We start from the raw sequence: 15,032 nt of genomic DNA, 5'->3' as shown, positions 1-15,032 counted from the left end.
CTGCATATTAAATAAAAGCTGGAAGTGAAAAAATAAAGTATTTGAATATTATTAATATTATGTTTTATTTAAAGAATTTCAAGCAATTGTTTGAAAAAAAAATCATTTGTACTTTAGGTTGTTTTTAAGGTGAAAATCAATACATTTTCACTATTTCTTTTTCGGATAATAACTTGTTACGCAAACAAACATGATGGCTATATTTAATGGGATACTTAATCATTATTTAAGAAGAATTTTTCATTTAATAACGATGTTATTTGAATTCTAAAAGTAACCGTGAAAAATATAAATATGCACTATGAAATAAGAAGTTAGCGTTCAAACACCTTTAGAGAGGATAAAAAAAAACAAACTAAGAGTATCTCACACATACATTCACATTTTCATTTGGATACTGATTGGCAGTTCAGGATGCTCTTAACTCGATAATCCACTCACAATATTTCGAATTGATTTCATATTTTGACCGAAATGATTTTTGAACGTACTGAATGTAAAACAAATCGCGTCCTGAATAAAAAACGTTCTGAATGAAGTTATGCTAAAAATATCATACTTTATAGTAAAAAAACACCAGCATGTCAGGTGTAGATTCGTAGTTTCATGTTTATTGTCCTATCATATTATAGTGAAACCTTTGATTTGTACATATTTTTCTCTAAACCCTTTTTTGTTTGAAATTAAATTCAGTTGGCGCAAGTGTTTCAAGTATCATTTATTTATTGTTTAGCAATATAATCACATTTTAAATACATTTAACCTTTTTTTATAAAAAAAAAAAAAATCTAACACGGAGTTTGCTGGCAGTTCATGCAATAGGTGAGCAGATGGCCTGGAAATTTCAATTTAAATAAAGTAAGGATATTGCTACACGACAATAAAAACTGAGAAATCAGTGAGCTATTATTTAAAAATAATTTTCATTAAAATCATCTATAAATTGCGACTACTACTTTGTTTTATTTTAGAACTAGATACAAATGCCGTAAAGGACAAAAAAGAAACGCATAAAATGTTTCGCGGACTTGCGAGTCGGTAACCAAACAGTCCAAACAACCTTGTCTCAATGTTTCAAATTGATATCTGGTTCAGCTTTTCATAATTATTTTTTTCAGTCGTACAAGTCAATTAGAACCTTAAAATGCCTTTTTGTGAATCAAAAAATATACTTATTTTTTTTTTTATTTTAGTGCAAAACGAACGAAGTTCTGTATATTTATGCAGTGGAGTCTTATGTAGTACACACATACATCGGTCTCCTGGAGGCAGATGTACTTAAGAATATATCTATTGAGAATGGCAATGAAATAAAGTGTTTGCAAATTTTATTCACATACAATATATATGTTTTGACTTTTTATATCGAATAGTTGACAGAATTGCACTAAATGCATTTTTGGCGTTTTATTTTTGTTCTCTACGGATTGCGTTGCAGTGCTAAACGAAACAGGGCTTATGCCAGTCTTCGAGTACGTGAAGTATATGTACTATCGATATGCCTTCACTCGATATCTATCCAGTACTTTGTTGCACCGTATACATTGAACAATGTAAACATGAACTGTAGGCACTTTAATTAATATTTTTTTTATCCATATTTGCTGTGGAAACATTTAACACAGTACCGTTTTTGACGATTGTTAGAAAACTAACTACTATTCGTATTAACTAATTTTTGAAACTGTTAATTTTTGAGACTATAAAATATTTATGGAATGCGATATGCGTAGTAAGTCCTTGTAAATTTTGTAGACAGCAAATCAAACTAGAACGCTAGCTTACGTGTTCTACTTTGGTCCCAAGTCCTAATTACGCATGTAATTGTTGTATATCATAATTTTGCTTATGGTGGTATTTAGGAAATGATTACTACGATTTTTCAAATTAATTAATAGCTATCAAAGTAATCCAATCGATGATAAAAATACTTCGTAGTGCCTAAACTTGAACTAATTAAAAATTCTCCATACACATTTATGCTTCTGAACGTAGTTTTGTGAATGCAGTTAGCTTTTGGATGCTGTTTTCCCTCGATTTGAAAGTGTTTAGAATGGCATTTTGCAACCTCTTTATGCATCGTTTAATTTTTGCTTTGTTCAAGTTAATGATGTAGCTTACTTTTTCAATTGCATTAACACATTCCGCAATAATATTTAATATATTATTTATTTGTTATTTATTAATTTATTTATAATTGCTATCAAGGTGGATTTAAGGCACATGGACGAACAACAGGGCAGCAATGTGGTTGATGTCGGAGTTGATCTATCCGAGTTTTACATGTCTGTGGAGTGGGATATTCTCGAAGTACCAGCAGTAAGGTAAATATAAACACCCATTTAATACACCGGAATTCTGCGTAGAACTGAAAAAGTAATTTTTCAAACCAAAGCACTATTGTACGACTAGAAGATTGCTCATAGTTAAAAAAAAATTTTTGAAAAAAAATGCATTTGCTGTTGTTAAGCTTGATTTTCATATACTTCTTTTTTACTTTTACTTTATATGGAACAAAATTATCCTATGAATATTTATTTTCGACAAAAAAAGAGCTTTTAGTGATATGCCATGCTAAGAAAAAAGTATATGCATATCGCTTGACTAGCAATATAACAATATAAGAGCCTTTATCTGAATTCCAAATGATCTTTATTGGACCACGAATTCGCTCGGAGGGTCTAATGTCGTTCTAAAAAGACTTTATTTCCGCCCGATATTCTCATGATGTCCGATTTAGGAGTGTTTACGGGGGTGAGGCGGTCCCCTAGTAGCGGAGGCCTAGGGGACCACCTACGCAGGCCACCGTAGCGTTGCGGTTAGCATGTCTTCCTATGACGCTGAACGCCAGGGTTCGAATCCTGGCGAAACCATCAGAAAAAATAGTCAGAGTTGGTTTTCCCCTCCTAATACTGGCAATATTTGTGAGGTACTATGCCATGAAAAACTTTTCTCCAAAAAGGTGTCGCACCGCGCTACGCCGTTCGGACTTGGCAATTTTGATGGTCCCCTAAACACTTGCCCCTGAAAACAATATCAGAATCGTGCTCTTGTCTCAAATACCATATTAGTTTAAGCAGAGTGTATAGGATGAGGCGTCCCCCAAACACTTGGCCCCAAAATTGGTTTTCATAGGAGTTTTCCAATCTCAAATATCTTTTATTTGAGCCACATAATGGCATGGTCGGCAAATTTTTACACATTGGGGGGTTTTTAGGGAAAGAGTGGTGCCCCAAATACATGGTCAGTTGGATATTCGTATTCAACTCGTAAATACCTTTATGTGAGCCCCATATTGCGATGGTGAGTAAATAATTGCTGTTTGTCGTCTATTTTGGGAAAGGGGTAGACCCCCAGAAAATTGGTCCCGAAAGTGGGTATAAATTTTATATGAACCCCACATTGACATGGTCGATAAATATGACCGATTTAGGGGTGTTTTGGGGAGTGGGGTGGTCTCCCAAACACTAAGCCCCAAAAGAATATCAGATACGTGCTCTATTCTCACATATCTATATATTATTTATTTGAACCCCATATTGGCATTGGCCTCGAAATTAGATATCAAATACGTTTTATAATCTCAAATACATTTCATTTAAGCCCCTTATTGCAAAAGTCTGCAAATATGTCCGGTTTGGGGTATGGGCCCCAGCAACTATCAATATCGAGCTCCACTGTCTTGAAGAACCAAATTGTCTTGGTGAGCAATTACGTCCTTTTTTGGGGTTTTTATGGTGTTGGGACGTCCCCTTGACAGTTGGTCCCGAATGTTGATATCAGATTCGTGGTCTACTCCCAAATACCTTTCATTTCAGACCCATATTTCCGTAGTCGCAAACATGACTGGTTTGGCGGATGGAGTGACTTAGCTTTGAAAATATATATCAGATTCGTGTTCTACTCTAAAATACCTATTATTTAAGACCCATATTGCAATGGTCAGCAAATACTTTCTATTTGGATGGTATTATGGGGGTGGGGTGGCCCCAAAAGAACTTTTTGCCGAAGATTCATATCAGATTCGTGCTTAACTCCCAAAGATCTTTCATTTGAGCCCCATATTGATATGGTCGTAAATTTTTCCTCTTTGGGGCATGTTTTGTGAAGACCGCCCCAAAATTGCTTCGATAGCCTCCAACGGTTATTCATGTAGCGGGCTAATAATTTTTCTCTTGTGTCTGTTCTACTAGAGAGAAATGGTGAGTATTTGAGCGTAGAGGCCAGTGGTTGGCAAAACTACTCACTCTTTTGCACATTACTTTGCACATACACAAGAAAGTAATCCCAAGCATACCCATAGGCTTGCAAATAATTGAATTGTGTGCTCGTCACTGGTCTAGACACATTCTTACACACAACATTTTTTCCTTTTTTGTTTTGACTGAGCAAAGAGCAGTCAGTCAGCATTAAGCAGGTTGGACGAGTATGGATGGTAAAAGTATGTATTTAAATGTGCGAAAATAATAACAACAACAACAATTTTTTTGTGCTATTTATAGCATAACGAATACAGTAGATCGTAATATAACATTATAAAAAATGGAAAGCTTTAAGTATAATTGTGTATCATAGCATCAAAATAAATCTTAATATACTCTGAAAGAGTTTGAATTATCAACTGAGATCTGCCTACAATTCGTAAAAATTTCAATTTGAGTTATATTACAACATAAAATTGAACTTGACATCCTTTTCAATATGCTCAATCCATTTCAAACATTGGATTTTAAATTAATTTATAAAAAAAGAAACACTACACCATAAAATTCCGACAATTCCAGTTGAAATTCAGAAATTTCATTTGATATTCAAAACATTTCAATTGAAAATTAGAATATTTCAATTGAAATTCAGAATATTTCATTTGATATTCAGAATATTTCATTTGAAAGAAATCAGGATCCCAGATCGGTTTATATGGCAGCTATATCAGGTTATGTACCGATTTGAACCATACCTAGTACTGTTGTTGGAAATCATAACAAAACACTTCATGCCAAATTTCACCCAAATCGAATAGGAATTGCGCCCTCTAGAGGCTCAAGAAGTAAAATCCCAACCGACCTACACTTATAAGAAGTATTTGTGCAAAATTTCAAGCGGCTAGCTTTACTCCTTCAAAAGTTAGCGTGCTTTCGACAGACAGAAAGACGGACGGACATGGCTAGATCGACATATAATGTCATGTCAATCAAGAATATATTTTCTTTGTGGGGTCTTAGAGGAATATTTCGAGGAGTTATAAACAAAATGACGAAATTAGTATACCCCCATACTATGGTGTAGGGTATAAAAATGGCTAACGACCAACGGATATATCTTGCAGGGATTCTTCGTGGAATGTTAAAGAATGTTGGATGGCGCGACTGTGGTCACCAACACTAATAGTTAACACAGCTTCGCATATGCTGCCCAATATTTGTAGGTACCAAAATTGGAGTAGTGTGACATTTGACATAGGTTTTAAATTTACTCCATAGTATTTCCATAGAGTTCAAACGCGGTGAATATGAAACCAATCTTAAAAGAGATGCAGGACACTGAAAATATCTCTTGCAATCTATTGTGGCATGGAGCGTAATAAATATATTAAACAAGTTCTGAGAACTGGTTCGCCATGTCCACCCACTTTGAGAAAACCGACTGGATCCACTCTTTTGCATCAGTTCCTTTGAAGGCCCCTCGCCGTCTATCAATTCTTATGACGCCACACATCCCTTTTGGTCCAATAAGGTGGATATTTGGTCCTCTTGATGTTGGTAGCGTCTGCACAGTCCTAGTTCCCCTACGGGACAACCCGTTGTTTCTTCTGCAAAACAGATTGAAATTTGTTTCGTCCGTATGGACCACTTTCTTCCCTTCACGAATAAATTCATTAAGTTTTTACACAAACTCGGTCCTCTTTTGTTTGTTTATCGGGGAATTCATATACTCCGGTTGGTGGTGGACCCGCTTGATGCTGAACACTTTCCCGTGGATTCTATTGGATGTGGTGGAAATAGTATTTTTTTTTTTATGAACCAATATTTTTTTTCTAAATGGATTTAAGGGTAATGGTGGGTTCCGCTTCGATCCACTTTTGTATTTCTTCAGCTTTCAAATGCAATAGAACATTTGAAAATATGTAGTTAAACCCCCTAATAACATGTTCTATATATCAAGATTTTAGAGTAAACAACATGCACTTTTATCATAAACAAAGTCCAACGTTTTTCAGAAAAGAAGTTTACTTGGCGAACATTTTTGTTTATGTCAAATAATTTATTTGTTTGCTCATTGATTTCACATAGGTTTAATGTAAAACAATTTTGGCATATTTTCGACAATTATCAAAACATGAATTTTCATTCGTAATTGCAAGAATAAAATTCTGCAATGGCTTTTATGTCACCATGTTACGCAAAGAAAATTTCATTTGAGATGCGTACCTGTCAGTGAAATTTCGGTAAAGGTATCAAAACATGAATTTTCATTCGTAATTGCAAGAATAAAATTCTGCAATGGCTTTTATGTCACCATGTTACGCAAAGAAAATTTCATTTGAGATGCGTACCTGTCAGTGAAATTTTCGGTAAAGGTATCGGTACGAAAATTTCGCTTAGGATACGTTAATGATTTTCTTATGGTAATGCATATTGCCCTTTAATTGCAAATAAAAACGTTTGTTTCAGCTCTTGTACTTTATTACCCCAAAGTTATTTAAAATCGGTCGCCATCTTTTAGTCTACACAACTACTTTCCAGTGGAAACAAATGTCTCGGCTGCAATCGATAATTTCGCAGAGCTGCGTGCTAAATTTTACTCTGAAAAAAAAAATGGTTTTATATTAAAAATCTGCACTTTATTAGATTTTGGTATTTAGTATTGCATAAAAATGTTTATTTAAAATTTTCGAAAATCTATGATATATTATTGGATCTTAGAATACATCTTTTATTTATACTCTGACGCCTTTCGTTGAAATAGCCAGCAGAAGGAAAATTGTTGTTTCCAGGTCCCATTGGTTCATTCCTATTCTAATGTGCCATACAAATTTAAATATTTCTCGCAAATAAACATTTGCTTGAATACCATACAGCAATACCAATACCATGTAGCTCAAATTTTAGCATGTCCGCCTCTGTTGCTAAACACCTGTGTTGAAATCCCGGCAAAACTACAAAAAAATCAACTATGGTTTCCCTTTCTAGTGCTAGCGACTCTTGTTAGGTAGTTAGCTTTGGTAATCAGCGGAGTAAACTTCTCTACTAACTGGTGTCACTCTGCGGCAAACCATTCGTAAGCGGCAATGAAAAGGAGGTTCCTTAATGGAATGTTTATGGGCAAAAGTTTGACAACCTGTATTAAATTTCGACATCCTCTATTAAAGATATAGATCAACTACAACTACAGCATGTTGCACCGTTCAGATCAACAGATAATAAGCTGTAGACTTATTTCCATTTTTCGGCGTTTCGACCACTGTGCGGCCCTATTATTATACATGGTGGCGAAGAAATGGCGAACACATTCCACAGAAGTGGTACTGAGTTCTTTGAGCAAAATACGAGCGACATAACGCTGCGCCAATACAAATTTCGCTTCAATTAATTGCAAATGTAGTTAAATGCTCACGAATTTGGTCCAAGCATCTCTGTTTCATTACAATTGCTTTTATTGTGTGGCTTTGTTTGTGTTATGTCGTCCAATAGAATGCGGAATATTTCGCCAACAATAAATAGGCAATTTTTGTGTGAATGAAGTGTACCCATGACAAGACACAGAAGTAGAAGGAGTGTGGGAAGCAGAAGGAGTTCCACTTAAGGTTCTTAATACGTTCAAGATTTTTTTTGAATCGGCATTTGTATACCCTCCACCATTGGATGGGGGTATACTAATTTCGTCATTCTGTTTGTAACACCTCGAAATATGCGTCTGAGACCCCATCAAGTATATATAATCTTGATCGTCATGTCATTTTAAGTCGATCCAGCCATGTCCGTCCGTCCGTCTGTCTGTCGAAAGCACGCTTACTTTCGAAGGAGTAAAGCTAGCCGCTTGAAATTTTGCACAAATAATTTTTATAAGTGTAGGTCGGTTGGGATTGTAAATGGGCCAAATCGGTCCATGTGTTGATATAGCTGCCATATAAACCGATCTTGGGTCTTGACTTCTTGAGCCTCTAGAGGGCGCAATTTGATTTGACTGAAATTTTGCACGTAGTGTTTTGGTATCACTTCCAACAACTGTGCTAAGTATGATTCAAATCCGTTCATAGTCCGGTGTAGCTGTCATATAAACCGATCTTGGATCTTAACTTCTTGAGCCAATAGAGCGCGCAATTCTTATCTGATATGGCTGAAATTTGAGATGTTTTGTTATGACTTCCAATAACTGTGCTAAGTATGGCGCAAATCGGTACATAACCTGATATAGCTGCCATATTAACCGATCTGGGATCTTGACTTCTTGAGCCTATAGAGGGCGCAATTCTCATCTGATTTGGCAGAAATTTGGTACAACGGCTTCGCTCATGACTTTCAACATGCATGTTCAATATGGTCTGAATCGATCAATGGCTTGATACAGCTCCTATATAAACCGATCTGGGATCTTGACTTCTTGAGCCCCTACAAGGCGCAATTCTTATCCGAATGAACTAAAATATTACACAATGACTTCTACAATGTTCAGCATTCATTTATGATCGGACTATAACTTGTTATAGCTCCAATGGCATAACAGTTCTTATTCAATATTCTTTGTTTGCCTAAAAAGACATACCGCGCATAGAACTCGACAATTGCGATCCATGGTGGAGGGTATATAAGTTTCGGCCCGGCCGAACTTAGCACGCTCTTACCTGTTAAATATGAACAAGTTATTAGGTTAGGATTAAGTGACAGTTTGCCATCAGACAGCAAAGCGGTAGACCCCTTAAAGCCTAGATTAGGCCACATAATTTTGGAATGGTCACACATCGAAATACGTTCGAAATATTAGTCTAAGACCCCATAAAGAATATATATTCTTGATTGCCATGACATTTTAAGTCGATACAGTCATTTCCGTCTATCTGTGGAAAGCATGCTAACATTCCAAGGAGTAATAAACTTTTGCACAAATACTTCATATTAGGGAAAGTCGGTTTATGTTTTGACTTCTTGAGCATCTATAGGACGCAACTCCTATCCGATTTGGGTTAAATTTAGAATGACGTGTTTTCTTTTGACTTACAATAACTGTGCCTAGAATGTTCGGTTCATATCCTAATAGAGCTGTCATATAGACGGATCTTGGATCTTGAATTCTTGAGCTTCTAGAGTGTAAGCCGATCTCGGATCTTGAAAGAAATTCTGCATGAAGTGTTTTGTTTTTATTTTCAATAACTGTGGAAAGTATGGTCCAAATCGGTTTAAAACCTAATATAGCTCCCATGTAAAACGATCTCCCGGTTATACTTCTTGACTCTCTAGAGGGCGTAATTCTTATCCGATTTGGTTGAATGACACCTACTATAGTCTCCAATATCCAAACCACGTATGGCCAGAATCGGTTCATAACCTGAGCATATCAATTCTTACTCAATATTCTTTGTCTACCCATAAAGAGATACAGGGCAAAGAACTTGCCAAACGCAACCCATGGCGGAGGGTATATAAGATTCGGTCGGCCGAACTTAGCCCGATTTTATTTGTTTATTTATTGACACAAACTACAGTGGTCAGGTGACCTTCTCCATATGATCAGCACTAGTTCTTCAGAGCACACCCCAAAGCCCTCTTGGTCGTCTAGTTTAGAACCTTCCGTATAGAAGTATATATAACTTCTATTACCAGGGATATTGTGGTTCTAATCGGTTCTATCAGAAATAGTGGTACAGTACTTGTTATCAAAAAGCGGGTCAGATAATTAGGTTAGGTTAAGTGTCACATTAACTTAAGTGCATCATATAACGACGTCCTCAGTGAGGCTGTGACGCACAAACAAGCCATCCTTTGGTTCCGTCTGAGTTTGAACAGTGGGTGGACTTTTATAGCGCCGCCCACCAGACCACAAAACCACATAGCATTATAGGCCTAGCAACCGCAGTATACACACAGTGCATAACACGCGGTTAAAACCCCCCAACTTTTGCCAATGGCTGTCTTGTAGATGTATAAGGCAAGAGTTTCCTTTCTTGCCCCTTCCAAAATGGTTGATCTGAAGTTCAGTCTCCTCTCCAGCAAACCACCCAGGTATTTTGCTCTTTTAGTAAATGGATTTATGGCTAGACCACTTTCGGTAGCCCATTTCACTGTCGCACATGGAGAATCCTAACTGCAATAGCCACGTCTTCAAAATACTCAGCCACTTATACATCCTTTTGCTCCAGAGACATTGTTAATGGCTATACTCCAAAGTACAATAAATGAGACAGTACACCTTCTTCAGGAGTTCCTTTGATAGCTCATCTTTGTAAATCCATAGATCCCAAGCCTGTCGAAATGCATCTTTTAGTAAGTAAGTTGTTAATAAGCTTTCTTACGGTGGTGTTGATGCCTAAAAACTCGACCTACTTCATGATTGACGTCGGTTTTACATTATTGAAAGCACCTCAATGTCAGAAATGCTACTATAGTTGATCCTTGACAACGATAGAACTCTCTATGTCTTGAAGGGTTGTTTCAGTGGTGCTATTGCCGAGACAGGCGATCTCCAGAGACCTTTGCTCTAAGATATGTTTCTATTAACCTCTCTAGAGTCTTGAGCTTAAAGGATGACAGACTTAAAGCACGAAGATCTTTCGCATTCATGTGGTAAGGTTTTGCTGCTTTTGGAATGGAAATGACATTTTTGTCCTACCATTTTATAAGCTAGTTGTAAATCTTTCTTAAGAAATTTTTTAGAAACCTTAAAACATTTGCATTGTTTTCTTTCTCTGTTACATACACAAAATTGCCTTGATTTGATTGCATACTTCCACTATAACTTTAACTATGTATGTACTTACCCAGTAAACCAAATATTATATTCGTAACACATTCTTCCACGAATTTATCATAAAAAGTTTTGCAATTTTATCGTAAACTTCAATGTTTCATTTTTACCTTCTGAATTATTTTTGTGTCTTTATGAAAATGATAAAAAATATAACAAGTAAATAATATCTTTACCACCAGGAGTCGCAAGTCATATCTATCAAATTTGACTCCAGACTCCACGTCACTTATTTGTTTATTTAAACTTTCCATTGCCAACTAGCGTCTTCAGATATAGCTTTCAATGTGGACGGAAGTATGGTTGGATTCAGTCCATTAACCAATTTCCTATTTAACTTCAAATCCGAAGGGCCATTTCCATGTCAGCTTTTATGAAAACCCTCTTAAAGAAAGATGCGGTCAAAAAAACTTAACAAACGCGATCGATGATTAACGATTAACCTGGGCGAACTTCGTGTTTTATCTTGTTATCATACAACGGAGAAACACTGAATTGTTTTCATACAATAATATGTAACATGCCGTGAGGTTGTTGGATTAACGCAATTATACCTTATATCACTGCCATTGCATATGTGTTAATAACTTGCAGCACGCAGAATAAAAATACAAAATCATATCCGTAAGGCACAGAACGTAATTTAAAAGGAAATTTAATCATAAGTTTGTCTTTAGCAAAAATTTCGTCAAAATGTTGTCTTTAGAGAAAATTTTATTCAAAATCTTTAATTTCGTTCCTTCTTTATAATTTTTTTTTTATTAAGAAGCATTTAGCGGAAGTTTGGCTTAAAAAAATATTTCATTAAAAATAAATAACTTTACTTTAATTGGCTATGACAGAATATTTGTTCCACTAGCCGAACGAAGAATAGCGTTCCAAGCGCCTCGATCTTCTGCGCTCATTCTAAAATCTCTGACACCAAGTTTCGAGGTGTCTCCCACAACTTGATCTTTCCATCGGGCTTTTGGTCTTCCCGGTTTGCGTGTACCTTCAAATAACTTCTTTGCTGGAGCTCCTTCATCCATTCTGACAACATGACCTAGCCAAAGCACCGTTTTCTTTTGACGCGTGTAACTATGCTATTGTCGTCATACAGCTCTTGGGTTATACGTCGCCTATATTCTCCATTAACGCAAACTGGTCCATATGTTTAACGAAGAATCTTTCTCTCAAAAACTCCAAGCACTGACTCATCTGCTCTCACAAGTACCCATGCTTCAGAACCATATAACAGCACGGGTATTATCAGTGTCTTGTATAATGTAATCTTCGTCTGTCGAGAGGTGGCCTTGTTTGTAAACTGCTTACATAGTCCAAAGTTGCATCTGTTTGCCAGTATTATTCTTTGCTTTATCTCAAAACTGGTGTCCTTCGTTTCGGTTACGGCGGTGCCGAGGTAGATAAAGTTACTGACTGTCTCAAAGTTTTGGTTCCCAACTTTCTCCATTTTCTTTATCTGTTCGGTTGTGCAATGCTTTTTGGGAGTTGAAACCATTCATTTCGTCTTATCTCCATTTACTGCCAGACCCATTTCACTGACTCTCTTTCGATTCTCTCAAAGACTGCAGTTACTACTTCCGGTGACCGACCTATGATATCGATGTCGTCGGCATAGGTGAGTAGCATGTATTCTCTTGTGATTAATGTGCCATATCTATTCACATCTGCATCTCGTATAATCTTCTCCAGCAGGATATTAAAGAGATCACACGATAGGCTGTCACCTTGTCTGAAACCTCGTTTGGTATTAAATGGTTCGGAGAGATTCTTTCCTATTCTTACTGAGAAACGCGTATCAGCAAGTGTCATCCTGCAGAGTCTTATTAATTTTGCAAGGATACCAAATTCAGATATGGCTTGAAATACCTTTGAACGTAAAGGAGTATCGAAAGCGGCTTTATAGTCAACAAAGAGATGGTAGGTGTTGATTTATCCTTCTCAGGTCTTTTCCAGGATTTGACGCAGTGTGAATATCTGGTCTAGGATGGATTTACCAGGTCGAAAGCCGCATTGCTAGGGCCCAATTATCTTATTGACTTTAGGTTTTAATCTTTCACACAGTACGCTCGAGAGTATCTTGTATGCGATGGGGAGGAGACTTATTCCTCTGTAGTTGGCACATTCCGTCTTGCGTACGGGTCATAGTATGCTGAGGTTCCAATCATCGGGCATGCGTTCTTCTAGCCAGATTGGAGATAAGCTGATGCATACGCCTTATCAGCGTCTCGCCTCCAGTCTTAAATAGTTCAGCGGGTAACCCGTCGGCTCCTGCTGCCTTGTTGTTTTATAGTCGGGTCACTGCTACTTTGACCTCATTCTGACTAGGAGGTAAACATTCTATACCATCATCAGGATTGGTTCCGTGGTATCCTCTTCACCGCCAACGTCGGACACTAGCAGTTGGGTAAAATGTTCTTCCATATCATCAGCATGTTATCAGTGTCAGTTACCAGATTTCCTTCTTTGTCTCTACAGGAGGATATGCCTGCACCAAGGCCATCGGTTTGATGTTTAATTCTTTGGTAGAATTTCCATACTTCATTATGACTTCTGTAAATCTCAATTCGCTCACACTCACGTCTTTCCATTTCCTTTTTCTTTCTGCAGAATAGACGTTTCTCCTCTCTCCTTTTCTCCTCTCCTTCATCTGGCGCATTGCTACTGATTGCAGGGTTGCTCTATATGCCGCATTCTTGGCTTCAGTAGCATCTCGACACTCTAGGTATCGATGGAGTGGGCAATAATTTACCACTGCGCCATTATGTCATCGGAACAAGGAGTGCTTTCATCAAGCAGTTGGGTCAGTCGAGTGGAATACGCCGCTGCCATTTGTTGTGTTTGCAGCTTTTCAATATCCTGCTTCCGTGCAGTGTCAAATCGTACTTTCCTCGCCATGTTCAAACGGGTGCGAACCTTTGCTGCAACAAGGTAATAATCTGAATCTATATTCGCTCCACGGATCGATCGTACATCTAACACGCTGGATGAATGCCTTCCATCTATCACAACGTGATCAATTGGGTTTCTCGTGTTTTGATCGGGTGACACCCATGTGGCTTTGTGAATATTTTGATGTTGAAATCTGGTGCTACTGACTAACATGTTTTTTGGCGCGGCGAAATCTATCAGCCTAAACCCTTTACTGGACGTTATCTCGTGGAGGCTAAACTTTCCGACTTTTGGGCGAAAAATGTCTTCTTTTCCTATCTTCGCATTAAAATCTCCCAGAACGATTTTAATATCATGGGCGGGGTAACGGTCATATTCTCTCTCTAGGCGCTCGTAGAAGATATCCTTGGTCTGCTCGTCTTTGTCTTCCGTCGGGGCATGGGCACAAATGAGGCTGATGTTGAAGAATTTGGCTTTTATGCGGATTGTGGCTAGCCTCTCATCCACCGGAGTAAAGCTGGAGACAGGGTGTTTCAGTCTCCGACTACCCACAAATCCACAGCCAAATGCATGCCTCGCGTTATGGCAGCTATAGTATAGTTCGTCACCGTTTGGTGTTGTAGTGACGCCATTCCCAGTCCATCGCACTTCCTGTAAGGCGGTTATATCTGCCTTGTACTTTTCTAATACATCCGCCAGCGCGTATACTGCACCTTCTCTATAAAGAGTGCGGACATTCCAGGTGCAGATCCTCAAATCATGGTCCTTTTTTCGTTTGCGTGGGTCGTCAACGTTGGGGGGTCCGTTTTTAATATTCCTTTGTTTCTGATAGTAGTTCTCAGTTGTCCGGGGACGGGTTACTGGCCCAGCGCCCCAACCACATGAGTTTTGTGGGATTGCACACGTATCTCTCGTTGTGGCGAGCCGCTTGCTCTAAGATCCGACGCTCACCGCCAGCCCCCCCCCCCCCCCCCCCCCCCCTAACCTAGGAACAAACGCTGATGTTGGCCATTGGTTATTTGAAGGCGCCAATAACTCGCCTTGTCATCTCGAGTATCATTGGGACTCAGTATTTAATTAAGAGCCAGTTCCACCTGACTCCTCACTGAGACTCTCCTCTCGAAAATCGCTGACTGCCCGCGGCCGCATTTGCAGATTTTCCGCATAAAAACGAAGCT

At 37.9% G+C, this 15,032-nt stretch overlaps 1 protein-coding gene across 1 annotated transcript in view; it reads left to right on the top strand.

Annotated features, from left to right (window-relative positions):
- Positions 1-15,032, top strand: part of LOC106084234 (acetylcholine receptor subunit alpha-like) — a 245,542-nt gene that overhangs the window by 165,841 nt on the left and 64,669 nt on the right. The window contains exon 5 of the mRNA XM_059361670.1: positions 2,209-2,324. Within this exon, the coding sequence (XP_059217653.1) occupies positions 2,209-2,324 (116 nt within the window). The remainder of the gene's footprint in view (positions 1-2,208; positions 2,325-15,032) is intronic.

This window comes from Stomoxys calcitrans, chromosome 2 (assembly GCF_963082655.1).
Source record: "Stomoxys calcitrans chromosome 2, idStoCalc2.1, whole genome shotgun sequence".
Taxonomy (NCBI): domain Eukaryota; kingdom Metazoa; phylum Arthropoda; class Insecta; order Diptera; family Muscidae; genus Stomoxys; species Stomoxys calcitrans.
The sequence above is the reverse complement of the archived record's forward strand: the minus strand, read 5'-3'. Positions and strand labels throughout refer to the sequence as shown.